This window comes from Aspergillus wentii, assembly GCF_001890725.1.
Source record: "Aspergillus wentii DTO 134E9 unplaced genomic scaffold ASPWEscaffold_4, whole genome shotgun sequence".
Classification (NCBI taxonomy): Eukaryota; Fungi; Ascomycota; class Eurotiomycetes; order Eurotiales; family Aspergillaceae; genus Aspergillus; species Aspergillus wentii.
The window spans coordinates 2,256,550-2,282,647 of record NW_024467835.1 but is presented as its reverse complement, the minus strand read 5'-3'; the positions used below and the strand labels follow the sequence as shown (position 1 = coordinate 2,282,647).

Here is a 26,098-nt window from a genome sequence, read left to right as displayed (position 1 = left end):
TTCCTCTGTGGGAGTTTATACAACGCCACTGGAGTCCAAGGATGAGGGATTATGTCCTGTCCCAAGGGGAAAATGCCTCTCCCGATGCATTGTACATGATATTGGACTACGATGAAACGGGGATGATGGCCTCTGTATAAGCATCTTTGAATAAAATACCGTCCCTGCTGCCTGGTGAGATTATAATCTGCTATAAATGATAAAAAGGAGGTTTCATAGAAGTCCAGTGCGTAGAAAGGAGAATTTACAGCTCTTAGGGAAGAGATAAGATCTCCAGGGCGACTAGAAGGAGTTGGATAGTTGCCTTGAAAAAAAGGCCTTCAGCTTTCTATTGTTATTGAGACTGTCCTCATTATTCGTAACTTGTCAAGCCGCTGAATCCAAAAGAAACCTAATACCCCGCAATTTTCAAAACCTCCGGTCCATCTGCCCCAACGACAGACACGCCTGCCTCGCTCAACTCTCGTTTGGTCTCTTCCCATCCTTTTCCTGGTATGACGCACCGAGTTCCCTCCTCAACGACAAAAGTCCGATATCCAGCCTTGGCCGCATCAATGGCGGTGGCTTTGACGCAGTAATCACCAGCCAGGCCAACAATAAAGACATCGGTGATTTTGCTTTCCTCGAGAACTGATTTGATATCCACATCCACTGACTGGAAAGTGACAGCAGGATCGAGATTGCCAAACGGATCTCCAAACACAGAGTACATTTCCACTCGAGCATCCATGCCCTTCTTCACATACACGTCGATCTTGTCAGTATCGATTTCGGATATGATAGAGGCGCCCTTGCACCCCGCCACGCAGTGCACAGGCCATAGCAACTGTCGCTTCGTCTCAGACTGCTTTCCCGGGGCCGGGTTGGTCATTTCGATGAAGGATTCATAGGGTTTGTTGTTGGGCTCGGGATAATTGCTGGCGAAGGAAATGTGGTCCAACGGATGGTAATCCTGGGTTGCAATACGAACCACGAAACCAGGGAGACCAAGAAGAGAATTGATTACCGGTGCGATTGAGCGGCCTCCTTCGACTGCGAGAGAACCGTCCTAAGGAAGCCGTCAGCAAGATTGTCTCTGGCAAGCTTATTATATGGAAACTTACCGGTGGACAGAAATCCTCTTGCATGTCAACCACAATAAGAGCACTCATCTTGATATACTGGAAGATAGCTGTCCGAAAAGGGTTGTCTATCTATCTGTGGTATTGGTGTGTCTCTTAATAGAAGAAGTGAACTGCGGGTACATAATGACTCCGTTAATCTCGGTGGTCAGGTCTTTGCCGTGGTGTAATCACTTATGTCGTTCATGTCTACGCAATACTGATAAGAGCACCACGTGATCACCGCTGGTAGCTGCTGTACATACAATTTTATCTTCTATGGGAGATGGATTTAAGATAAATACTGCCAAACTACTCTGCATCACACTGAAGCACGTTGACAGCCAGCATAATTTCTTCTTTTTGTATCCACCGTCTTCGCTCATCTAAAACAGTTAGCTCCGTTGAGTGAGGGGCTGACTAAGCGCTCCTACAAAAACCCATCGCGTCGGATCTCAACAGACGTTAAAAAAAAAAAGTCTTCACTTTCTCAGGGCTGCGGCCCTTGTCCATCCAAGATTAATGACTCTGGCTCTGTCACAGTAATGATAATAACTACCCCTTAGATTACTCATTGCAGATAATGAAAGGTTCTTTTCAGGTATGTGGCTGTCTTTTTTCCCTTTCCCCTCAACACCACATATGATGAACCACTTTTATTGGAGCTGTCCTAGCAAATTATGCGGACAAACCTATTATACGCTTTTCATCTTTCTGAATCATGTCTCGAAATATTTTGTCTTGTTTACCACTCGTCAATTGGCATGAGCTCGGCTAACTGTCAGAAAAAGATATTGCAAGGAGCCAGTGATCACGTTTTCCAGCCTCCCTGATTTTTATTTTTCGGGGCCTGGACATAGCCCATTTTTCCCCCAAAACAAAACTCACCTTGAGCTTTTCTGCTCTGTACACTTCACACTTTAAAACAGTATGGCCCATGATCCACGACTCGCCAAGGCAGGCACTGCGACTCCGGATCCTCCGCCTCCTCCACCCCCTCCTCCGGAGTCTGCTCCAGCCTCAGCCATGACTGCGAGCTTCGAGACCCAGTCCGCGGATGCCACCGCACCCGGACAGTCCGACTCTTTCAAGCTCAAATTCTGCACTGTGTGTGCATCCAACCAAAACCGTTCAATGGAGGCCCACCTCCGTCTGTCGACGGCACCTTCCCCCTTCCCTGTCATCTCCTTTGGAACGGGTTCCCTAGTCCGTCTCCCCGGACCGTCCATCACCCAACCTAATGTGTACAACTTCAACTCAACCTCTTACGCCCAAATGTATGAGGAGCTCTTCTCCAAGGATGAAAGGCTGTACCGTAGCAATGGACTCTTGAACATGCTCGACCGCAACCGGAACCTGAAATGGGGTCCGGAGCGGTTCCAGGACTGGGTGCCCGGTGTGCCGCGCGTTGACCACGTCTCCAAGGGCGATAAAGGTGCCCTGGGGACAGAGGGAGGCGTGGTTGACATCATCATCACCTGCGAAGAGCGGTGCTGGGATGCCGTCGTCGACGATCTCATGAATAAGGGATCTCAACTCAACCGGCCCGTCCATGTATTCAATGTCGACATCAAAGACAATCACGAGGAGGCTCTGGTAGGAGGCAAAGCTATCCTTGAATTAGCCAATAGACTCAACACCGCCGCCGCCCAGGAACGTAAGGCGAATGGTACCGACGGCTGGGAAGATGGCACCGGCGAAGCCCGGAGGAGTTTTGACGAAAAAGTTCCTGATATCCTTGCTGCGTGGCAGGAGAAATGGCCTAATCTGCCGGCCTTGTGGACCTTGTCTTGGCTATAGTGCCCTGAGGACATGGCTACTCATAATTCTGGGAGGCGTCTGTTTATTCTTTTCTCTTTCGAACTAGCGATTAATACCCATGTGTTAAGAATATCAATCAATCAATCTTACCGCCTATCTACTGAACTCTTTCGTTTCTTGACCGCCGAATCTACGGTTTAAAGTCAGATGTAACAAATTCAATTCAATTGCCAGTGGATGTTTCCATGGCTGCATGATAATGGGTATCTCTAATAAGCAAAGCCACAACGCCAAATATAAACCGAAGATACAGAGAACATGGGTCAGCCCTCCAAAAGCTTCTCCCGTCTCTCTCTATACCACCGCTCAAGACACGCCCGCCTCTGAGCCTGCGTCATGCTCTCCACCACAAGCGCAAATTCCGTAGCATTGGGAAACCCAAACCGTTTCGCCATACTGCAAAACTGCCTTTTCATCACCCCCTGTGGTGGGTGGTACTTGAACTGAATAGGTCGACCGTCCTTTTGATGGATTGGGGGTCCTGTGGTCACGCCCTTCTTCCTAGTATTACTACTGCATGATCCGGTTTGGGAGTTTTCAAAGACTTGGATGTTAGCTTGATTGTCGTCTGCCAGTTCGGCGCGACGACTGAGACGTTCTTCGACGCTGGACGAGCCGATGACTTCGTTGTTGAGGTGGGTGTATTCGACGCCTGCGCCGGCTAGGATGGCCTGGATGGGATCGTGTTTATTGGGTGTTACTGCACTGGGTGTGGTTGTCTTCTGTCGAGATCTTGCATTTGGTGTGTCGGTTTCGCCGCAGATCATGGCTGCGATTTGGCTCATGACTGCGTCGTCTTGGTTTTTGGTCTTTGGGTCGGGGAGGTCGTCACCGGCGGCGGCATCTTCTTCGTCGATGTCGATGTCCATAACTTGGACGCCGGCTCTGCTCTCCGCGACGTTGGTCTTGTTGACGATCTCCCGAAGAACGATATTGTTGTTTTGGTATTCGAAAAGATTTTGCAAGCCGAAGATCTCGCCCTTTTGGTCTTTCTTTTCCTGCACACCGCGGAAGTATCGCCGTTCAGAACTGGCGTTGTACCCGATATTAGCCTGCTGCTGTTTGTAGATCTGGCGTGCATAGACGATTTCCTCGATGGTTCCGGCTGAAATGAGCCGGAAGACTTCCACGTCCCGGTGCTGGCCTATACGATAGGCTCGGTCTTGGGCCTGTAAATCATACGATGGATTCCAATTCGGGTCGACCACAACCACTTTATTCGCAGAGGTAATGTTCAAGCCAACTCCGCCGGATCTTGTAGAGATCAGGAAGACAAACTGCTGAGGGTCGGAGTTGAACTCATCGACGACTTTGGTTCGGTCATCGTAACTCATTGATCCATCCAAATAGCTTACATTGTAGCTAGTGTGGTGGAATAGCATTTGCAACATCTTCAACAGTCGCACGCTGTGTGAGAAGACAAGGACTTTATCCCCGTTAGCATGCCACCATTTGAGCAGTCGTCGGAGGACCTTCCATTTTCCACAGAACTCGGGGTTGGCATAATTCACGATGGAATCTCTCGTCCTATAGAGGGTCTCCCATTTATCGGGGACTGCGATCTCTAGCATCTCCTTGTCTTTTTCTTGTTTCTCGTTGGAATCAGCCCCCTGTGGAATGAGGATTGCGAGATGATTGCTGAGTTTTTGAAGAATAGCTATGGCAGGGAACACGTAATTTTGCCATCGAATTCCCGTTGATAAGTGTGTTCGACAGCACCAGCCCGCTTTCTTTCGTGAACCACAGCCACATAGTTCAGTGGAGTGCTTGATAGCATTGATGATTTCACTATCTAGAATATTCTCGTAGGCATCAGCCTGGGTGTCCGTGAGCGGACAGAAGACGACTCGATCACTCTTTTTGGGAAGCTGGTCCGCTATCAACGTCTTCATGCGGCGCAAGAAAAACTGCGGGAGAAGATTTTCAACCAGTTTCTTCGCGGTTTTGCGAGCCTTGCTGAGTTGATGTAGTGTGGCATCGTGGGATTGACCGATTCTCAGTGGTTCGGAGATAGTTCTTTTCCAGGTAGTTACTGGGCCCAGTTTTCCAGGGTTGGTCCAGTTCAGAAGTGTCCACAGCTCTTCATACTTGTTCTGAATCGCTGTTCCAGTTAGGCCAATCCTACAGAGCGAGTTTACCTCGTTCATGGCCTTTGTTGTTTCCGAGCTCCGTTCTTTAATGATGTGACATTCATCTGCCACTACACAATCCCACTCTACCATGTTTACCGAGTCTTTGTTGGAAAGGTACGTTCCGTACGTCGTAATGAGAATCTCCAGCCTACCGGATCTCGCTGCGTGCAAAGCCAGTTCCTTGTTATCACCGTGATAGGCATCGACATGCCACCAGCCCCAGCGAGCGAATTCTGATTTCCAGTTCTGTATCAGGGTGCCGGGGCATACGATGAGTGTCCTGGGGTACCAATCGTCCCGTCCACTGCGTCGCATTTTCCGCATCCGCTTCGCATCTCTCTCGTCACCAGTCTTTCCGTAAGCCGCTGTAAGAAAAGCAATCACCTGAACGGTCTTTCCCAAACCCATATCATCGCCGAGAATCCCACCGTTCTGATAGACAAAAAGTTCGTGTAGGAAAGCAGCTCCGTCGACCTGGTATTGACGGAGCCACTGAGCGATCGGGGCAGGAATAAGCCCAAGAGAATAGGGAAGGGTGATATCTTCGTATTTCCGACACGGCTTCAAGGTGTCGAAGTTGGGCTTTTCAGCCAGGTACTCGAGTCGATCGTCATCAGAAAAGTCCACTTCGTCAAAGTCGGGAGGTAGTTTTAGCCCTGATTCCTTGAGATGTTCCATCCGCCTTTCGAACTGAGAGCGGCGTCTTTGCAGGTAGTCGGGGAGAGTGTTCTCCATCAAATCATCCTCGGACGCCCCCTCCTCGCCATATGCTCTCGAGCGAAACGGTCGCCTAGGTGTCCTTGGATCTTCTCTTGGCCGCCGCCCGACTATTGCGTCTGCCTTTGCGATCTTTGCCTTGCGCGTGCCGCCTGAGCTTCGTTTGCGCTTGAGGGCTTTGCGGTTTTTAAATTGTTCGTACGCGGCTGCGCCATCGTTGAATGTGGCGTCGTCAGTATCGTCCTCGGATATTTCCACCACGGCGACTTTGGAAGCGAGAGGGGACGAGTTCTGCTTAATAGGAGGGTCTGATCGTGGCTCGGGTCTTGGCGTTGCATCTCTATCTTCGTAGACTTGGTCTCCATCTGTGTCTTGGTAGTGTTAGTCTGTATGTCTATCGAGAATGGCAGGTGCGGAGGCGCATACCGGAGATAGTTGCGGGACGCTGCTTCGAGGGGCGCGTGTAATCCAAGTCTTCATCATCCTCCGAGTCGACAGTACTTTCTCTCGAGTTTCGCAGCTCCCAGTCGGAGCCCATGTTGATATTATCCCGTGCCTTGCATAGCACAGGAGAAGATAGGGGGATGCTGAAGATGTTGAAGATGCGGAGGGCGGGCATTCATATGATCGATCCAAAGGCGGACTTCCCGACTGGGAAAAGAGCTTCTTCTTCTGCCAGAATCTGCCCGCCGTCACTAAACCACGAACCACGCGAGTATCGACAGACTCTTCTGCTCTGTTCAAATAAACCAATTGAGTTGTGATTGGAAAGGTCATCTGTTTTATAACCTTCATTATATTTCCGCCTAGCCCCTGTGTAACTGTGGCTTCCTCGTTTTGCAATTTTTTTCGTTGCTGAAACCCACGAGCATCACGCACGGTGCGGGGAACAACCGCAAAGATCATCTACAATACCTGATCATTTAACGAAAAAATTATCCTGCTTGATCAGATACGAATCGAATCTTTAGACCGCCATGCCTCTCGACACTTCTACGACGTATCCCCTCACCAAGCTGCGCCTGGACGGCCGTCGCTGGAATGAACTTCGCCTCCTCCAAGCACAGATTTCCACGAACCCTGCCAGCTCTGGCTCGTCATACCTATCAATGGGAAACACGTCGATTATGTGCTCTGTCCATGGACCGGCCGAGGGACGCCGAGGAGATGCTACCGGAGGTGCAGCTGGTTCCGCGGGGGCTGTCGTAGAGGTGGATGTCAACGTCGCAGGATTTGCGGGAGTTGATCGAAAGAGGAGGGCTGGAGGAAGTGACAAGTATGATATATATATTTATCTCTACACGTGGTACATGAATATCTTGCTGACTTTGCTTATTTTAGGCAATCATCGCGCATTGCAACAACTCTACGATCTGCCTTCCAGTCACACCTTCACACATATTTGTACCCACACAGCACGATAAGCATACATGTGTCGGTGTTGTCAGCTGATGGATCTCTCCTTGCTGCTGCTGTCAACGCCTGTACCCTTGCGCTGGTGGATGCTGGTGTCCCCATGCCCGGACTGCTCTGTGGCTGCACAGCAGGTATGAGTGGCAGCGCTTCGACGCCTCGTGATCCCAACAACGACGAACTTGACCCGCTGCTAGACATGTCGCTACCCGAGGAGCAGGAGCTCCCTTCGCTTACTGTGGGGACGACATCGTCGGTGCCGGTGGGGGAGCTTGCGATGGACGATGATGGGGATGAAATGAAGGTGTCGATGCTAATTATGGACGCCAAGGTGCACTGCACTTATATTGAAACCATGTTGGCAGTTGGGATTGACGGATGTGAGCAAATCCGCGAGATACTGGAGGGGATCATCAAAGGGTCGAATCGGGTAGTCATTTCTGGCGCAGACAAAGCATGATGATGGGGATTTGATGTTTGATTAAAAGGATGATTATGTATACCCTGTCTGGCGTAGAAGGAGTTTTTCTGCGATGCGATATGATGCCATACGGACGATATCAATTTCCATTATCCACCAGCCACCAAATGATCACTAAAAATGTGCTCAAAACCGCTTCAATTCCACGCACGCTAATTGGCGCTACAGGGATCACTGGCCTTAGGCCTCCCCACTCTCGGCCGATGATTCGTCGGAGATTTAATTATTTACCGGGTCCTCTTTTCTACCACGAGGCATTGTTCTATCTGTATCTGGTCGGTAATTATTCTATGCTATTGTATACAAATCAGGCTGGATGGCAAGGTGTGCGTTACGCAGTGTAGGATGTATACGTTTCCTCTGTATTACTTTTCGTACCTGATGATATCTCTTATGTACCCCCGTGGGTAACCTCTGTTTCTTTTTTTCTCTTTCTTCCTCTTCTTCTCCCAGGTCCTCCTTTCTCTTCTCCCTCTCTATATTCTTTCTCTTCTCCATCCCACCTCCCAGTGACAGCTTCGTTGGGCCCAGGAGATACCTCGCCTCGGGTATCAAGTGAATCCCCACACCGCAGTGATCACCACTCGGAAGCTATCACCTCATCTCTTCTATCCTTCTCCAAAAAAATCACAGGAAAGAGACTCGCCATGGATATGGATATGGGCACCATGACAGGAATGTCCACCATGACTGGCATGACCATGACTGCCTCCTCTACGGCTTCGTCGGCCATGAGCTCCAGCACATCCAGCATGGACATGGGAGGAATGGACATGGGCGGTATGGATATGGGCGGTATGGATATGGGCATGGGCGGATGCCAGGTCTCGGTACGTAGTTTTATTTCTCCATGAAAAGATAAACAAGCTAATTATATGACAGATGTTGTGGAATTGGAACACTATTGATGCTTGTACGACTTCATCTACCACCCTATACATGCGAAATGCGAAAATGGGAAAAAGATCCTAACAACAAATAAACAGGCTTCCTCTCCAAATCCTGGCACATCACTTCCCGCGGCATGTTCGCCGGCTCTTGCATCGGAGTCATCTGTCTCGTCCTCGCCCTCGAATTTCTCCGCCGTCTGGGACGTGAATATGACGCCTTCATCGTCCACCGCGCCAGACTCAGAAGACAGTATCTCTCCACTCCCTCACCCAAAATCATCCCAACGACCACCAGCAGCCCCGATTCCGAAGAGGAAAATCCAAACCCAGCCTCATGTTGTGCCAACGACAACGGTGACAAGGGCGCTACCGCTGCTCCAGTCGCAAAGCCTACGCCTACGCCTCTACCTGCTACGGCTACCGTCACTGATGACACGCCATTCCGTCCCTCCATTATAGAGCAATTCATCCGTGCCCTCTTGCACATGCTTCAATTCGCCGTTGCGTATTTCGTCATGTTGCTCGCTATGTATTTCAACGGGTACATCATTATCTGTATCTTCATCGGGGCGTTCTTGGGCTCGTTTATCTTTTCCTGGGAGCCGATTAATCTGGGCAAGGAGTATGTTTTTTTTTTTTTTTTTTTTTTAAACCCCTTCCCCCACGCCATGACTAACATTATCCAGGAATGATGCTCTTGCTGTGACTAAATGTTGCGGCTGAGGGGGCTTTTCTTTCTTCGTGTCCGTCTCCAGGTGAGATGGTACTTTTGTACCTAGCTTATTCTCTTCTCTTTCTTTTTGTGGGTTACTTTATTTCTCCGCTCGTTGCATGGGTACATATTTGCATGGGTTGCTTATGGAAATAATCATTTAATGGGTTAATGACAATGATTCACAGCTATTTATTCAATTGAATTGCCACAGGCAGTTTCATCCAGTATTGCAATGAGTCAATGTGATTATCGAAAGCTACAGCTTTCCATCTTCCATCTTCGTAGTTAGCAAACAAATGGAGCTGTCAAGGGTTTAGTTCTTTCGACACCCATCCCACGTGGGGTTAGCTCATCCACTTACCCGGAATACATGATCTACTCGTTTTACCTTGACTTTACAGAGAATCGATCTACTATGAAGCGGAATAGGAAACGGAATGTTAGGCTTGCTTGGCTACCATGTTGGTAGATAGTCTAGAGTACACCACGTATCAAAAATCTCCCGTCACCCAAAGCTAACTGCGAACGAGTCTACCATAATGCATCAAATTATGGCGAGCTGTTTACTGATCACCACCAGAGTTGACGATCTGAATAGATGCCTTGGGCTTGCCGCTGCCGCTGCCGAGAGCTTCAATCTCCTTGACAACCTTCATGGACTCCTCGTCAGCAACCTCACCGAAGACAACGTGCTTGCCGTCGAGCCAGCTGGTAACAACGGTGGTGATGAAGAACTGAGAGCCGTTGCTATAAAATTGTGGTGTCAGTAATGAAGAAAAAGAGAAAATAACGCATCAGCGAGGAAATACAAAATGGACTCACGTGTTGGGGCCAGCGTTGGCCATGGAGAGGAGACCGGGGCGAGTGTGCTTGTGGACGAAGTTCTCATCGGGGAACTTCTCACCGTAGATGGACTTGCCACCAGTGCCCTGTAGTAAAAGTTCAATTAGCCTTCAATACAACACCAACCAATGGTCACTGAACAATTGGTCCAGCGAAGCATGAGAGACTCACGTTGTGGCGGGTGAAGTCACCACCCTGAAGCATGAATTGGGGAATGACACGGTGGAAGCCAGAGCCCTTGTATCCGAATCCGTTTTTACCAGTGCAGAGCTCACGGAAGTTCCGGGCGGTCTTAGGGACATCCTTCTCGTAGAGGTTGAAGTTGATACGGCCAGTCTTGCCTATAAGGTACATACAGAGCCATGATTAGTAAAAAGCTCGACTGGAATTGAAGAAATTCGATGGGAGAAATTATAGGGGTTCAAGGCCCCAGAGGACACATGAGGTTTAAAATTTGCCGTGGATGGAGGGGTAATCGCCCCTCCATTTCTCTTTCTTTTCAAACGGCGATAGGATCAGAAAGAGGAATCAAACTTACCGGCGTACTCAACGTCGAAGAAAGCCTTAGTGTTGACAGACATTTTTGCGGTGGATTGATGGAAAGAACGGAGAGACAAGAAGGAAGATTGAGTGTTGCAATTGAGGATGGAAGAGAGGGGACGAAAAGAGGACGAGGAGCAAGGTGGGGTTGTTGTTGACCTCAGGCTTCGGGAAAACATTGTTGCTGGTCGGGAGGGGCAGAACTGAATGAACTGGACGGAAAGCGGGACAGGATACGTCAGCCGGGATGCGCCAAACATGCAGTATTTGGCCTAAGCGCCTCAGGCCGCCACTGGTAACGGTTTGGTTGGCTGGAAGGCCAGAGGACAAGCTGCCGCTGAGGCCCCGGGAGAGGGGGCTGGGAGCCACTCCTGCAAACCGGAATCGTGGAAGATGATGGAAGGATCCAACATAATTCTCTGATTCTAATTCAATTGGAGGGTCATTGTTCGAACTTACAGTTGAAAGCAGGTGGAATTGACAGCTGTGTTGCGTGGAGAGCGACGGAACCAGGTTTTGGACAACAACCTCGGAGACTCGAGAAAGATGGACCAAAAACACCAAGAGAAAAATAAATAAACCAAAAGAGGTATGGTACAGAGTAAGATTATATAATACAGTAATAAATAATTATCAGAGACCTGGACGACAAAAAAGAGACTTGAAAGCGACTTTTAGAAAGGCAAAGAAGAAAAATTTCTCGACACAAAAGGACCTCGCCGGAAAGCTGGGGAGCTTAGCCGTCTGGGGTTAGCTGGCTATATATCACGTGACTCGAGGTTGCCTCGGATGCGATATATGATGCATCGACTGCAGAATGATGATGTGCTTTATGACTCATAAATGATAATAATACTTATAGTAGAAAGCTCAATAGTATCAATTTCAAATCCATAAAACCATAATTCTTTCCATCCAAATTCAACTGGGGGGATTGAAGAGAAAAAAGGTAGTCGATATCCCCAGAAACGACAAATCTAATGCAAAACAAGATCAAACGAAGATAAACAAGGCATTGAATGGTTGGGTACCATGTTCCAAAGCACGCTAATCGAGTATAGCGGAAGAAGCGAAGAAAGAAATAATGATAAACAGAGAAGAGAAGGAGAAAACACCGGGTAATAAGAATACAATGGCCAAAAATTAAAGGGGGAATGAGAAATTAAAACAAATCAAATATCATGAAGCCCCACCCAATTCAACATAACGTTTCACGTGGTTGCTCATTGTCATGCATGATAGAACTGTATCGAAAGAGAAACAGTTACATCCAGCAGTAAGGTCGATACTGTCGGGTCAATTTAGTGTTTGATACAACAACGTCAAGGGTTATTCGGCTTAGAACCAAAAATAGCGAAGATGCAGAAGGTGGTATTCAGAGGGCAGACTACCGGAAGTCATCCTCATCCTCATAATTCGCCGGCTCCAAGCGTTGAACAAGCTCCTTGGTCTCCCGAGCAATCTCAAAGGCGATGGGAGGAAGTTTGTTAGTGATTTCTCGAAGTTGCTCTGCACTAAAGGCATCTTCGCCATCAGCTGCAGTTTCCACCAGACGGCCTCTGTGGGCATCCAGCGTCTGAATAATCGGCCCTGAACGCTCTCGAAGCGCGGGGTGAGCACCAGGCTTGTTGATCAAGTGCTCCGTAGAAGAAGCAACATTCGTAACAACAGAGGATATGGCAGACACATGAGTACGGACAGTGATAAGAGCATCTTCTGCGCGGATGCTAGCAACCAGGGCCTGAATTGATTGGACAAGGCCCTCGGTCTGATCCTCGACATAGAGCTTCAATTCTTGGAGTTCATGGTCTTCTGGTTGTACACTGTAGTTGAATTGCGTTGCGGGTTCTGGCTTGTTTGGTACCACATGTTCAGATGTAGTAAGATGAGAATTTGTCCGATCTCGGGACTGGACTGATGGTGGGCTGAGGGCACTGTAGATAGACTCATTGTTGCTTAACCTGCCCTGACTGGGAGTCACACTGAAGTAGTCGGGGGACTTGAGTTGGGTCAGGTTCCCCTCATCGTCGTCTTCCAGTTCATCCACGGGGGTGGCCCTGATTTTGGCAAGTTGGATAAGCTCAATAACTGCAGTAGACAGGTGCGAGGCGGCAGCATCCAGAAGAGACACGGGAGAGAGTCCACTCAAGCTGGCAAAGTTCTTGGAGGCAGTGATGAGATTGTTCGCGGTTGCGGAAACCTTGCGTGTGGCCTTTGCGTGAGTCTCGGGATTCGAAGCTGCTTCGACATCCTGCAAGACATGACGGACGGCCATGATGACCGGCTTGATCTGCTGCATGACCAGGCGATGGTCGTCAAACCGAGCAATGCGCAGCAGCTCGTCAATCGCTATCTGGAATTTGGTCACATGCACATCCTTGACCAGCCCGTCTTCATGCATGAGTTCGTTCTCCCGCGAAACCATGCCCACATCAGGGCGGGAATCAGAGATGCCAACTGAGGATGTCCGGAGGTGTCGTAGCTGTGTCTTTGCCTTGGCATACCGGCTCTTCCATTGCTTGACCTCCTCCTCCAATTTATGTACCTGGTTGGTGAGTTGCTCCTCGCGCTCCCAATTGGAATGGCTCTGTTCCGACATGGTTCTCATCTCCATGAGGAAGGTAGATGCTTCCCGTCGAACTTCTTCCGTCACATGCTGCTGTTCCAGAAGCTCGGCCTGCAGGTCCTTGTGCCTGATCTCGAGATCAGCAAATCGGGCCTGCAAGTCATTATCCCCGGTACTCTGCGCTGTCGCTTCACCGATCTTATCCTGCTCTGTTCGAACCTTTTCCAACTCGAGCTGAAGGGAACTGTTCAGATCCTCCGCCTTGGAAACTTTACTTTCGAGCTCCAGCTTGAGCTCTTCCCACTCCTCTCGCTTAGTACCGTTTACCTGTAGCGTTTATTAGCATACAAACCAACCAGTCGCGTATATCCTTCTGAGCGTGGGGACTGCATACCTGAGACTTGTCTTGGTCTTGATACTTGACAAGCTCATCATCCTTGGACTTGACCAACCCTTCCAACCTGTCCACTTTTTCCTGCAGCACTGACACTTGGGATTGCGCATCCGCCAACATCTTCCTCTCTCCATCGCCCAGCGTCGTTGTAGTTCCCCTTCGGCTTTGCAGAACGCCATCCAGAGCAAATGCATCGCTGCGCGCATCGTAATCGTCCTCCGTACCGGCCATATCATCGTCATCCTCGACCAAGGTACTCTTATTGGGAACGATTGTGTTGCTCTGGAAAGATTTGGGTAGTGGACCGTGATCCCCATTCACACTTCCAGCCGGGGAAGGCCCACCCAGAGACCCTTTCCGGGGAGGGAAAGCACCTCCCATGGGACTGCCGGGGCCGCCAGACGAGTAACCTCTCCCCATGCGGCTGGGAGGACCTCGTGACTGGGACCGTCGAGCTCCAGGTGGAGGGTATCCGTTCGGGCCCGGTGGACCATATCCATTTGGCGAGCGGCCGCCGGGGCTGACCATGCGGGAATCCCGTGAAGCAAAGTGGGGGAACCGACGCTCCAACTCACAGTAAACATCGGTGACCAGATCGCGGAACCTCTGATGTTGGAGCGAAGCGAGTCTCTGACGCGCTTGGTTGCGCTTTTCGTGGAAGTCTTTTCGGGGCGGAAGGAACGGGGGGATGTCCGGTCGTGGCGGGCCAGGTCTCCCGGGGGAGGGCATGGCCTGCTGGCGTCGGAGAAGCTCATCGTATACATCGGTACTCAATTCGTGGAATTGTGTGGGGGAGAGGCGCAACAATTTGTCTCGAGCCTTGTTCGGTCTGCTCCCTTGATTATCGCGATACGGCGCATGCAGAAACCGCTTCAGGGTCACATAGTGCTGTCCTAGAATCTCCTCCATCTGCTTGTATCGCCTACCCCGTTGGTCCGACAGAGTCCCATCGCTGGATCGAGCGGCGACCGAGCTGGGTGGGGATGGATTGCCCGAATCACTCAGCCGGGCAGGAGCGTCAGTTGATAGCGTAGCACCGTTTGGCCCCAAAGTACCGCTGGGGACGCCGGAAGTCGGGGGAGTAGCCAGATTGCTGCGATTCGAGAATGTTGGGGAAAAGGGCGGGTCGGTTTTTTGGTATTGATTGATCCCCGACCAGTCACTGCCATCTACAGAGACAGGCGACATGGCTCCCGAATGAACCTGCATAAGGACCGCAATACTGCAGCGGGATTGTTCGCAACGACCCTAAATAATCACTCAACGTCCCACAACTATGCGATCACCAAATCGGGTGCAATTATGCATTCGAATTTCCGAGGTGCGACAAGAGGGCCATCGACTGACGAGGAATTCGGACCAAGGTCGGATCGTAAGGTAGGTAGTTACGACGAGTGGAATAATATAGGGAGGTAATAAGCGATCCCAAAAGACCATACAAAGAAATCAAAAAAATATCCAGATCCAAATCTCCAATAGATTGGGGCGAAAACAAAAGATGAAAAAAAGGAGAGTAAAGAACAAAAGCAACTACAGCCGTAGAAGCGAAGAAAAAGAAAAAAAAAAAAAGAACAATCACCAGCACACACAAAGATTCCCCAGAGAAGAAAGTTGAAGAAGAGGAAAGGCGGACAGAATGATTCCCACCGTCCGAAAGAGTGGAGGACGGATGGAGACTGGGGACGGGCGGGAAGAGCGAGACTCACGAGACAGTCAGAGAGAGAAACAGAAACAGGAAACGAAGGGGAGATATTGACATACAGTCAGTCTTACTGACACTCTTACTACACAGTACTACTAAGGCATGTCCTGCTGCTAACCACTAGGTAATTAACATCAATCGGCCATTGATTTATTGTTATTGGTTTTATTTTTTCTATTCCTCCCCCTTTTCAAAGAATCATTAATTCCACCCAGGCCAAGTAGATAGTCAACTTCATATTTCTTTTTTTTCTCCCTCATCTTTTCCATCTTTTCTTTTTGCCTTTTATTGGCATTCTGGATGCTTTTTGTCTGTGTTGGTCGAGAAGCTGTGGCTGTGCGCGTAAAATACCGTCCCAAACCGTAAATACGGAGCAAGGGCGCGCCTGGAATTCCTCGCCCTTTTTCCCTCCTTGACATCTTCCATGATCATCCCAGGAACCGATCACACGCTATCCAATGAAATGGTCGTTGATTCCTGCATTGCATTTATTCAGCTTTCTTCGATTTAACCTGCAATATCCACTGGACAGGCTGCATCTCAACCAACTCTACCTCCATACTCCATACTCAATTCTCCTAATTTATCGAATACACCGCCAGAATAAGATGGCAAATTACGCCGTGCACAGAGTGGACCCCGGGAACCTCACTGGGCCGGTTCCCTCGTTCAGGAGTTCCAGCAGGCGCCCAAGTGCGGGAGTCCAGACCGTTGCTTGGCCCCAAGCGCGGCGTTAGTGGCGGTGCCTGAACTGTAGGTAATCGTCAGGGGAACCAAGTAGGCGAGGGTACAGCAAAAATAAAGGGTACAAAGTACAGACTACAGAGTAAAAGATACACAAGAACAAGATAATAGTAGTAATGGTTTAGATACATACCACCAGGATTAAGTTCTAACAATCTGTGTGCGTTGCTCATGCTATGCTCTATGCAGCCCTGGGGTTCATTGCCCTATACTCCTCATCGGGTGTGGTCTCCAGAGAGCCCAATTATTCACCCTGTACCCATTAATAGTAAGATAGAAACCACCCTAAAAGATCCCCAAAACTTGGTGGGACACCAGGAATATACAAAAACAATATCAAGAATGAATAGTCCGGGAGACTGACAAAACCAGTGCAAATCTCCCGCAGGGCCACAGGCCAGGAACCAGAGGGTATCATTCGAGTCATCCCATGGGAGGATGCAAGTCGGAGAAGCTTGCCTGTTCAACGACAATGGCCGTCTGCTGTTGCTTTCTTCTTATTCCTCCTTTTTCCTCTTGTTTTCGGTCTAATTTTTTTTTTTTTTTTTTTTTTTTTGTTTTGTTTTTTTGTCGGGCAGCGTCAATAGAAACCACCTCTTTGATGTCACGAGTTTATTTGGAGGCCAACTTGCGTGTAGCACCAACAGCGGCTGAAACAGGGGTTGCGGATCGTGTAGGGGCCGCACTGGGAGCCGCACTGCGGTTGTGTGCCATGTGTGCCCGGACAAGGTGGCCGGCGGCAAGTGCAGAGCACAAGCTCAGCTCTCCAGCAAGCACTGCAGCGCCAACAATACGGGCGAGCTGACGAGCATTGTCACCGGGGTTGGTTGGGTGAGAACCACGGACACCAAGCATCTCAAGCATGGCGGATTGTCCTTCAAGAATTGTACCACCACCAATAGTTCCGACTTCGATCGAGGGCATGGATACTGCAATCTGGAGGTTGTCGTTGATGCTGATATCTAATTAGTACAAGTTCCAAGATATGTATGAAGCCAAAATGACTTACTTTCTCATTGTCGTGATGCAGCTGCTGCTCTCGACGTTCTGCGCGGGATCCTGACCCGTTGCCAGGAAGATAGCGGTAACAATGTTGGATGCATGTGCGTTGAATCCACCCAAGCTGCCAGACATTGCGCTACCAATCAAGTTCTTGCTGGTGTTCAGCTCGACCAGGGCGTTGACATCACTCTTAAGCACACTTCGGACAACCTCACCAGGGATGATGGCCTCCGCAACAATAGATTTGCCACGGCCATCGATCCAGTTGAGGGCAGCAGACTTCTTGTCGGTACAGAAGTTTCCAGAAACAGAAATTGTAGCCATATCATCGAAGCCACATTCAGTGGACATGATGTGGAGAGCCTTCTCAACACCCTTCGAAATCATGTTCATACCCATAGCATCACCAGTTGTAGTCTTGAACCGAATGTACAAGTAGGTGCCAGCAAGAGCAGTCTTGAGTTCCTGAAGACGAGCGAAGCGACTAGTGGAGTTGAATGCCGTCTTCATGATGTTCCGGCCTTCTTCGGAATCGATCCAGACCTTTGCAGCGGCAGCCCGAGCAAGAGTAGGGAAACCAACGCAAGGACCACGAGTCATACCATCGCCAGTCAGGACAGTGACAGCACCGCCGCCAGCGTTAATAGCCTTGGCGCCTCGACTGGCACTAGCAACAAGCACACCTTCAGTTGTAGCCATAGGGATAAAGTAGTGTTGTCCGTCAATCTTCAGAGGACCAGCGACACCCAGAGGGAGGGGCAAGTAACCAATGACATTTTCGCAGCAAGCACCGTGAACAAGTCCGTAGTTGTAGTCCTTGTATGGGAGCTTGGAGTCTTCCAAAGAGCTTGTGACCAAAGAAGTAGCAGGAGTTCTAGACACAACCGATCGTCGAATCTTGACGGCTCTGGTGAAGGCATCAACGCGGCTCATGAGGTCCTCATCTTCCATTGTCTTTTCCAAAGCATATCCAGGGATCTTTCCACGCAGGGAAAGCTCGACCAGTTCCTCATCAGACAGGTGGGGAGCTCGTTTTTCCTTCAGCATGACTTCACATTCCTCAGCGGATCGCTTGGGGCCACCGTTCAAGTCGACCTTGGGGTAAACCTTCTTCGGTTCGACAACAGTTACCTTCGGGGCAGCGGGGGCAGCCTCGGGCTCCTTGATACCCCATCGGGCAGCATTGAAAAGATAGCCGTTCAACACGATACTCAGGGTCAGGGCAGCGATGATCCACTTGCTGAGGATTGGGTCCTCGAGGCTCTTCAAGAGACTTTCAATGACCCGGCCGCCAACGGCATCCAAAAATTGATCGGTGTACTCGATGTCAAAGGGTGCGTTGTCGTTAGGGGAAGCGTAGTGCACGGAGGGGTATTCCAAGTGGTACTTGATCGGAGGAATAACAGTCACGACAGTTTCCTTCATTTGACTCTTGGCAGACACGTAGACAGAATCCAAGCCATTCTCGGCAACCTTGAAGGGATCAATCGGGGTGGGCGCGAGAACATTGGAACCAGCAGACAGGAAGGGGAAGCCGATGTTCCGGACGGGGATAGCAGACAGGTTCACCAAGTTGATCAAGACGAGGCCACCGACCATCAGGACCTTAAATCTCCGCACACTGCTAGACTTGATCTTACGTCCGAAAATGCTAGCATCACTGTCATTAGGTTCGGATCCGGCCTGCGGCCAGTCGTTGCTCGCGGCCACGCTTTCAGCGACACTGTGAGTAATGCCATCCTCTTCCAAGGCCTTGCGGAGGGCAACATGGCGCTTGATGCGGTTGATCTCGAGCTTAATGCAAAGAATAGTAGTGTAGAGAGTGAAGAGGAGGAGACAGTCAAATACGAGGATCCAGGCTGCAAGGAAACAGAACTGTCTCAGACCACCCTGAACTCCAGAGGCAGCACCAGCGGTAAGGATGGCAATCTCGATGCAGTAGTCGCGAATAATCTCGAATCCCTGCTCCTTGATCGCAGTTTGAATCGAGTCTTGGATGGACTTGGGCGAGGTGGATGCAGATTTGCCAGCGCCGCCTTGGCGCTTGCTGCCTACCGCTTCGTTGAGCACAGCCCGGGTGAGAATAATGGGCTTCTCAAAGCCAATTGTGACAACGAGGAAGGGAAGTCCTTCCGACAGGAGAAGTACATTGATCGGGACACCGAGCTTTGTTGTGACCAGAAGGCCGAACAAAAAGGCAAACATGCCAGAGAGAAGAACTGTGGCAGCCAACCAGAAGTTTGAACCCAGGCGTCTCATAGAGAAGAACAAGGAGACGAAACTCAGATGCATCGAAGCATATCCGAGGGTCATGATCACAATGTCGATTGTCTCGGCATGCTTGATCAAGTCCACGAATGAACTCCAAGCATCAACCACCCAGAGCTTAATGGCGCTGCCGGATCCATAGGCAGGACCGCGGGCAGCTTTCATGATCCATCTCTTTTGCTCCACGGCATCTTCTTCCACGGAGGATTCTGGAATCTCCTGAACCGACTTGAGGAATTGTGGTGTCTGCTCAAATGGCACGGTGAAGGCGAGGTATGAGTCGTGCGAGAAGGGGGAGAAGAAGTTGGGAGTGTAGGGAACCGATTGGGCGGAGGCATTGGCAGGCACCAGGATTTCGTCCGCAACGGGGGCGGAAGAAGCCGACTTTGACGTGGAGTCCGGGAAAATCAATGTTGTCAACGCGAGGTGCTGAGCGACCTGGTTTTGAGCTACAATTAGAACGGAATACATGTCATATCAGAGGCGGGGGAGCGTACCGTGTCATCGTTGGGTGTCGAAGCATCCTCCACTTCCCATTTCCAAGAGGTACTCTCTCCCAAGCGGAGACTCCGACTACCCTGGAGCAGGGTGTCGACATCAACCTGACCAGCAACATCTTTCGGGTTTCTAACAGTATCGAAGAGACTTCCTTCCAAAAGGCCGACGTAAGTGGTACTCGCCATAAGGGCAATGACCACAATTGTATGAATTGGGTGAAGGCAGGCCTGGCGCGAGATGGCCTGCAGGCCGCCGGTGACCTGTCGCTTCAGCCATCCCGGCTCTGCCTGATTATCTGCGTCCGTCGAACGGAACTTTCTTGTAAGCATCGATGTAGCCATTGTGCTTGTTGAGGGTAGGGAGAGGCGGTGTAAGCCTCTCTTTTTTTCGGGGAGAGGAATTCGGAGGGCGGAGGTAATTTGTTGACGGTCCGCGGGATGAGACCCTGTCGAGGATACCGTCTGGGAAGGATGAACCTTCAATGTACCAGACGTCTTGTTTTCAAAGGCCCAGGGCGTAGAAGAATTTATCTCGCAGTCGACAACAACATGAAGGTCGAAGGATGGGTTCGGGGAGTGTCGAGACTCTAAAAAAGCTACGGTGAGTATGGCGGCGCCCCGTTGAGAACGATAAGCCCACTAAGAAAAAAAGGCGTACCTGATGGAGCAGAGCGGAGGATACACCCAGTCCTTTTGGAAAAAATTTAGAAACGGGATGACCCCAGGAGGACCAATTCGATATCCCGAGTCCTTTTTTTTTTGTCGATTTCCCTTTTTCTTTCAACCTTTAGGATTGGGGCCCCCTGAAGATTAAAGGGAAAACGAGGCCGTGTGCCACGGACGGGTGGAAATAAGTAAGCCCGACGCAAGACTAGTAGTTACCTGGGTTCGCCGCCCAGCTAAGCCACGCTAAAATAAAAAAGGGCTGATCGTTGCAGCCGACCGATGGAGTAGTGGACTGTGGAGAACAGGATGCAGCAGCAGCTGTGCAGAAAGAAGAGGCAAAACGGAGAGTCTGAGGGAATATATATGTACGCGGTATGGAGCTCAGAGCGAGGAGTCCGAGAAAGAGGAAAGGGCGGGGCAGAAGAAGAATAGGGAGACGCAGGACAAAGAAGAATTGAATTCTTGCTGTCCCGGTCGAATCTGGAATCTTTCCAAGGTTCAGCAATGGCACCGCTTATCGGTCCCAAGTTCGTCTAGCAGGACTAGTCGTTGGTAACGGAGCCGTTTGGCTTCGACTTCAACTCTGCTTTTTTGTTTTTATATCTATACTTTCTTTTGTTGACTACTCAAGGATCGATGCATGCTGACCATTGTCCATGCACGGACAGCTGTTGCGCTTTATCTCCCAATGTCAGAGTTATGGATCATCGCCATCGGATCATAGTGTTGTCAGCCAAGTGTAACTCGAATCTTTTGGGGTACAAGGGACATTCCAACTCTTGCAAAGCAGATAGACCAGGGAGCTCCAGGCCAGCAGCCAAAAGTCTTTATCTCGATATTATCAAGAGCCATCTCTATCTACTAGCATATCAATCCCTTGATCATTCTCTGGTAATGCTGCGGATGATTCTACTTCCAGTTTCTGATAAATACATGTAGTACGACATACATACCTGACCGCCACTAGGTCAATGGTGCAATGTGCTACTCTGTGCATATTTAGCATCCTATCTCCCCTAACGCTCTCTCCCAGTTGGCTCATACTAGCGTAGTCTCCATCGAGGCTCATTTGATGAATGATAGGTGCACCTCTACAGACCACCTAGAATTTTCTATTCCAGCCGACTACATTTCGGTGATCTCAATCTGATCGTCCAACGTATATACTACTTGCTACATACATCATCTGAACACTCTCTGTATGAACACTGTAAGCAATATGCAAGTTCCATGTACACCCGGGTGTACATGGAACTACAACCAACGACCTATCTCCAAGTATCTCTACTCCGACTCTCGGTGCTCTACTTCCCTGCTTGTCGATTACTCTTAGGTAACCTATATTGCAGCCCCATTTGAAAACCCGACAGTTCAGTTTTTTTCACCCCTCTCATTTTTGTTGGCTTCTTAGCTCGGGAAGTCGGGATGGTGAGGATGTGGCATTCATTCTTGCGGCTTCGGGGCTCGGTGCGAGTGGGACGCCCAGTAGCACTACGGACCAACTACATTCTGCAAGTGGCGGTCGGAATCCATGATTGTTTCGGAGATAATCGCATGAAGCCCACTTTTTCGCATCTAATCAAGGGATCTTTAGGTAAAAATGGACGCGAGGGAAAGCCCGATTGAAAAGGTGTGGAGAGAGTGCGTAAATATCGCGGTGTACCACGGCTGTACTAAGTACTGGGTAGAGTGTCTGAGAGTACAGCCGATGGACCAGGTCGAGAGGATCCTGTCTGGTACTGTCGAGGTGACTGGTGGGTTTGATTCCCTTGCGTAGATGAGTTGATTCTCTCCGCCACAGTGACACAGAGATGGTCTTTGGATGCAGCCTGCAGAGTCATCCGGATAATTGGATTTGAATGGAGGATTGCCTGTTCGATCTACAGTCTCCCTAGCTTACGATCCTGCATCAATGCAGATTCTGAGGGGTTCTCGACTATCTCTTGGTGATGTCCAAAGTACCTTCTTATCTCATCTCACACAGGCAAAACACTGGGGATAAATACCGGCATTTGGTAGCTATTTACCTAGGTATCCGGATTATGCGCAGAATCCGAGAGAAAACGTACCCCGTGAAATTCGGCTATAAGGGCTTTAGACTAGTGAGAAGAAAGATTGTTATCAGATGGAACCAAAGAATGGAGCCTTTTGGATGCTGGATCCAAGTCAACCACAGAAATGTCAAAGCGAGCCGAAGCGGAGTTATCAAGCGCACCAACATTTATTGCGGTGGGGAGCAATTCGGTTTGTGCACCAGCTGTACATACAGGATGGCGATAATAAAATGCTCATTTGGAGTTGAGTTGAGTTGGAGATGAAGATGGAGGAGATGTTGGAGATGTTGGAGAAGTTGAGATGGTAATAATATGCATTCCAACCTGATGCCTTGGATGACATGACATATATTTCCAGTGGAAAGAAAGCCCACACAAATATTATCACCAGGATTTTCTCCAGTTTTAATCTGAAATCTTTTATCTGATCCCTAAACAAGTCTTGTCTCAAAATATTCGCGCCGTATCCGCAACCCAAGGCGGGTCGGGTCCTTCAAGTGTTTTGTCTATGTCCATCCGGCGCCTGCACTCACGTTGTAGACGGAATTACCCGCCATCCTTTCAGCGACGACATCCCACTCTCCTCGCTCTCGTCGACTCTTCATCAATGCCTGCCACTGATGCTAACAATGCCCTGCAAGCGCCAAGTCGGAGTATTTTCTTGCCAATCGGTGCTATCCCTGGCCCTACTCTGCTCTTGCTTGCAGCCCAAACATCCAAGGTCTCTTGAGATCTCTGCCAGGTACCAGTAAGCGCCCAGTTAGAGATTGATCCGACCAGTTCCCATCTCTCTCTCTTCCTCTCTTGCTCTCCCTGTCCGCTGCAAGATCTGAGGATCTGAGCGAATCCCATGACGCCTGTCGCCCCTTCCGACACCCCCTCTCTGCAATGACCGGATTCTTCAGGGTTCTCACCACCCAATCCCAGACGGAGGATCGCCCTTTGAAGGCCGCCTTTGTAACAGATCCAGCAGCAGGAACCGCCTGGACAATGACGTGCAGTCTCCTATTGATTGGCTTTCGATGGTTGCTTTTCTCCTTCGATGGCTCATTTGCATTTCTCCCCCTCTTTTGGTGCGATATCTTTGGATACAGCCGCCAGATCGCATTGAATCTGCCTAGGTGCGCTTTTTTAGTACTCGCTTCTATTGTTGGTGGTTTGTTTCGAGTCATTCACCTGTAGATGATTGTCGGTCAGATGGTCCCTTGATCGGGGATCGATCCTTTTCAGCGTATGAGAACAATGGCAGACCTTTCTTTGTGGGTATTCTTCCTTTGGCCTTTGACTTTGGCGTCTTTATTGTATCAGGATTGCGGGCGCTCTCGGTGAATGGGATTCATTCAGTTTACTATTATCTAGGTGTTTATTCATTTTTTCTCTCTCTCTTTTACCGCTCAATAAGAACTATTGTTCCCATTGATGCCATTATCATCTCGTTTTGAAAGAAACATGCCTGCTTTTACAAGTCTTTGAGGATTTATGTTCATTCTTCTTCCATTTCTTTCAGGGTCAAGTCACTTTCCTTCAAGATCATACTGACTGCAAGAAATAACTACATTGTCTTGTCTTTGCGACTCCGCTGGCCGGCGTCCTCTGCTTGAAAAACCACTCTTTGCAACCTTTTACAATCTCCATTTCCTACGAGATCCACGAGAATTAGAACAGAAGACTTGAAATCATGTATATCCTGAGCAAAGCAACTCTAACGGTGCTCGTCACCATCCTCGCCACAACCGCCAACGCTCACTCCTGGGTCGAGCAACTCACAGTGATCGCTGCAAATGGCACCTTTGTCGGATCGCCAGGCTATGCAAGAGGCAACGTACCTCGCACAACCCCCGATTTTAGTGACAAGGCCATGACCTGGCTGAACCCGTCAAACGGGGGTACCAATCTCAGCGCAACCGACATGATGTGCAAGGAGACACAGCGGAAGCAGAAGCAGACGGATGGTAGTCCGCGACTCGAGGCCAGCGCTGGCGCGGCCATTGCCCTCCGATTTCAAGAGAATGGCCATGTAACTCTGCCGCAGAATCAGCCCGGGAAGCCGAAGAATCGGGGGACGGTTTATGTGTACGGCACGACCGAGCCAAAGGAGGATGAAAAGCTTCTTGATGTCCATAAGTCGTGGAATAAAGACGGCACAGGGGGCGATAAACGGGGAGTACTCTTGTCAAAGCAGAATTTCGACGATGGTCGTTGCTACCAGGTCAACGGCGGCAGTATATCCACGAATCGTCAGGCCAAGTTCAAGCACACTGCCAATCAGTTGATGGGTGCCGACCTTTGGTGCCAGCAAGACATCGCATTGCCTTCCAATGCGCCCACCGGAAAGCCATACACCCTCTACTGGGTGTGGGATTGGCCTACAGCCCCTGGCGTCGATCCGACTTATCCAAACGGCAAACCAGAGGTATATTCGACGTGTATGGATGTGGATGTCGTTGACAGCCCGACATCTCGCTCCCGTGTCGCATTTGGATATGACAAGGATCAGTCTTTGGACACGGCTGCAATCCCGGGCCAATTTGCGGAGCTCCATGGATCTGGTGCTTCTCAAGGTACGGAGGACAGTTCTTCTGCCTCTCCATTTTCTTCGGTTGCAGCATCACCATCGCCGTTGCCAACGACAACCACAACACCGCTTGCCGCTGGAGGCCGGAAGCTATCCCAGCCGACGGGAATCCCTTCGTTTGTGACCAAGATAAAGACCGTTTTTCCAAGCAACTGTCAAAATCAGCCTAGCTCTTCAGCCAACGCTTAGCGGGGCTCGTGGGATACAAGAGCTCAAACTCGTTGCTTTCCAACACATGTCGATTGCCAGACCCAGGGACTAGTATAGACGGAGTATCAGGAGTATAACGGTCAGATGAAAATGGTAGGGGGCTCATGAAGAGACGAAGCAACGACCTCCTTCAGGCTCGAGCTGGTCTCGCCTGCATGACGCTGTCGAATGCCTTTGTTTGTTTTGGTTTTGTTTTGGTCTGTGCTTGTTATGTCTGAGCAGTTGCAAGTGGAGGACCAATTGCCGTTGAACTTCCAAGATTCTTTGATTCGTGTGAATATTAACAATTAAATATCAGTTCAAATGCATCTACCCCTGCTTCCATGTAGAATCAACCTTGTAATTTGAAGCCATCGTGTATACAAGATTGATGCCTCGTCCAGATCGGGACTAGACTCAGGAAGCAACACCTGAAACACGCTAGGCCGTGCGTGATCTGGTCACGTGAGCCCGCCCGAGTCTTCATCCAGAGAGAAAAAGCATCAATTCCAGATCGAATGCAGAGAAACGAAAAGCCTCATCCTGCGTGTCATCCAGACAAAGACATTGACTCTGCATTGTCTACCTGCAACCTTCCTGTGTTCTGGGGTCATATACACAGCATTTCCCCCAGTGGCAGCACAGAACCTCTCCACCAGAGGCCCCCCCGACTGCGCCTCGTTGATCATTAACGCTTCAGTTAGTCTTCAGGTAGGTAATCTCCGGCCAGTCTGTCTCTTTCTCCTCCATCATCCTTTTTCAACGCCGGGCTGTGACTTTTTTTCTGTG

The 26,098-nt window shown here is 49.8% G+C and overlaps 9 protein-coding genes across 9 annotated transcripts; 4 read left to right on the top strand and 5 right to left on the bottom strand.

Moving 5' to 3' along the window:
• Positions 1-253: 253 nt before the first annotated feature.
• On the bottom strand, positions 254-1,473 carry ASPWEDRAFT_59801 (nicotinamidase; the record flags this gene model as incomplete). The annotated part of the gene is made up of 3 exons (XM_040838472.1): positions 1,104-1,473; positions 416-1,048; positions 254-271 (listed from the first exon to the last, which is right to left on the bottom strand). Exons 1-3 carry the CDS (start codon positions 1,149-1,151, stop codon positions 254-256), a joined length of 699 nt encoding a protein of 232 aa, XP_040689188.1. The 5' UTR covers positions 1,152-1,473.
• A 438-nt stretch (positions 1,474-1,911) lies between these two features.
• On the top strand, positions 1,912-3,021 carry ssuA (RNA polymerase II subunit A C-terminal domain phosphatase). The gene has a single exon (XM_040835389.1). It carries the CDS (start codon positions 2,031-2,033, stop codon positions 2,898-2,900), a length of 870 nt encoding a protein of 289 aa, XP_040689187.1. The 5' UTR covers positions 1,912-2,030; the 3' UTR covers positions 2,901-3,021.
• Positions 3,022-3,184: 163 nt separating this feature from the next.
• On the bottom strand, positions 3,185-6,308 carry ASPWEDRAFT_172312 (putative DNA excision repair protein (Rad26L); the record flags this gene model as incomplete). The annotated part of the gene is made up of 2 exons (XM_040830920.1): positions 3,185-6,141; positions 6,197-6,308. 2 exons carry the CDS (start codon positions 6,306-6,308, stop codon positions 3,185-3,187), a joined length of 3,069 nt encoding a protein of 1,022 aa, XP_040689186.1.
• A 439-nt stretch (positions 6,309-6,747) lies between these two features.
• ASPWEDRAFT_112082 (exosome non-catalytic core subunit SKI6) lies at positions 6,748-7,643 on the top strand (the record flags this gene model as incomplete). Its single annotated transcript, XM_040828300.1, has 2 exons — positions 6,748-7,046; positions 7,112-7,643. 2 exons carry the CDS (start codon positions 6,748-6,750, stop codon positions 7,641-7,643), a joined length of 831 nt encoding a protein of 276 aa, XP_040689185.1.
• Positions 7,644-8,431: 788 nt separating this feature from the next.
• ASPWEDRAFT_109582 (high-affinity Cu transporter CTR3) lies at positions 8,432-9,277 on the top strand (the record flags this gene model as incomplete). Its single annotated transcript, XM_040828096.1, has 4 exons — positions 8,432-8,494; positions 8,547-8,577; positions 8,651-9,176; positions 9,241-9,277. 4 exons carry the CDS (start codon positions 8,432-8,434, stop codon positions 9,275-9,277), a joined length of 657 nt encoding a protein of 218 aa, XP_040689184.1.
• A 248-nt stretch (positions 9,278-9,525) lies between these two features.
• On the bottom strand, positions 9,526-10,466 carry cyp4 (peptidyl-prolyl cis-trans isomerase; the record flags this gene model as incomplete). Its single annotated transcript, XM_040837611.1, has 4 exons — positions 9,526-9,539; positions 9,844-10,016; positions 10,092-10,198; positions 10,284-10,466. The coding sequence occupies 4 exons, from the start codon at positions 10,464-10,466 to the stop codon at positions 9,526-9,528; spliced, it is 477 nt and encodes a 158-aa protein (XP_040689183.1).
• A 1,573-nt stretch (positions 10,467-12,039) lies between these two features.
• ASPWEDRAFT_172308 (putative cell polarity protein) lies at positions 12,040-14,800 on the bottom strand (the record flags this gene model as incomplete). Its single annotated transcript, XM_040830919.1, has 2 exons — positions 12,040-13,545; positions 13,613-14,800. The coding sequence occupies 2 exons, from the start codon at positions 14,798-14,800 to the stop codon at positions 12,040-12,042; spliced, it is 2,694 nt and encodes an 897-aa protein (XP_040689182.1).
• Positions 14,801-16,670: 1,870 nt separating this feature from the next.
• On the bottom strand, positions 16,671-20,167 carry hmg1 (HMG-CoA reductase; the record flags this gene model as incomplete). Its single annotated transcript, XM_040837610.1, has 3 exons — positions 16,671-17,013; positions 17,068-19,766; positions 19,826-20,167. The coding sequence occupies 3 exons, from the start codon at positions 20,165-20,167 to the stop codon at positions 16,671-16,673; spliced, it is 3,384 nt and encodes a 1,127-aa protein (XP_040689181.1).
• Positions 20,168-24,223: 4,056 nt separating this feature from the next.
• ASPWEDRAFT_172305 (uncharacterized protein) lies at positions 24,224-25,309 on the top strand (the record flags this gene model as incomplete). The annotated part of the gene is made up of 1 exon (XM_040830918.1): positions 24,224-25,309. One exon carries the CDS (start codon positions 24,224-24,226, stop codon positions 25,307-25,309), a length of 1,086 nt encoding a protein of 361 aa, XP_040689180.1.
• Positions 25,310-26,098: the final 789 nt, after the last annotated feature.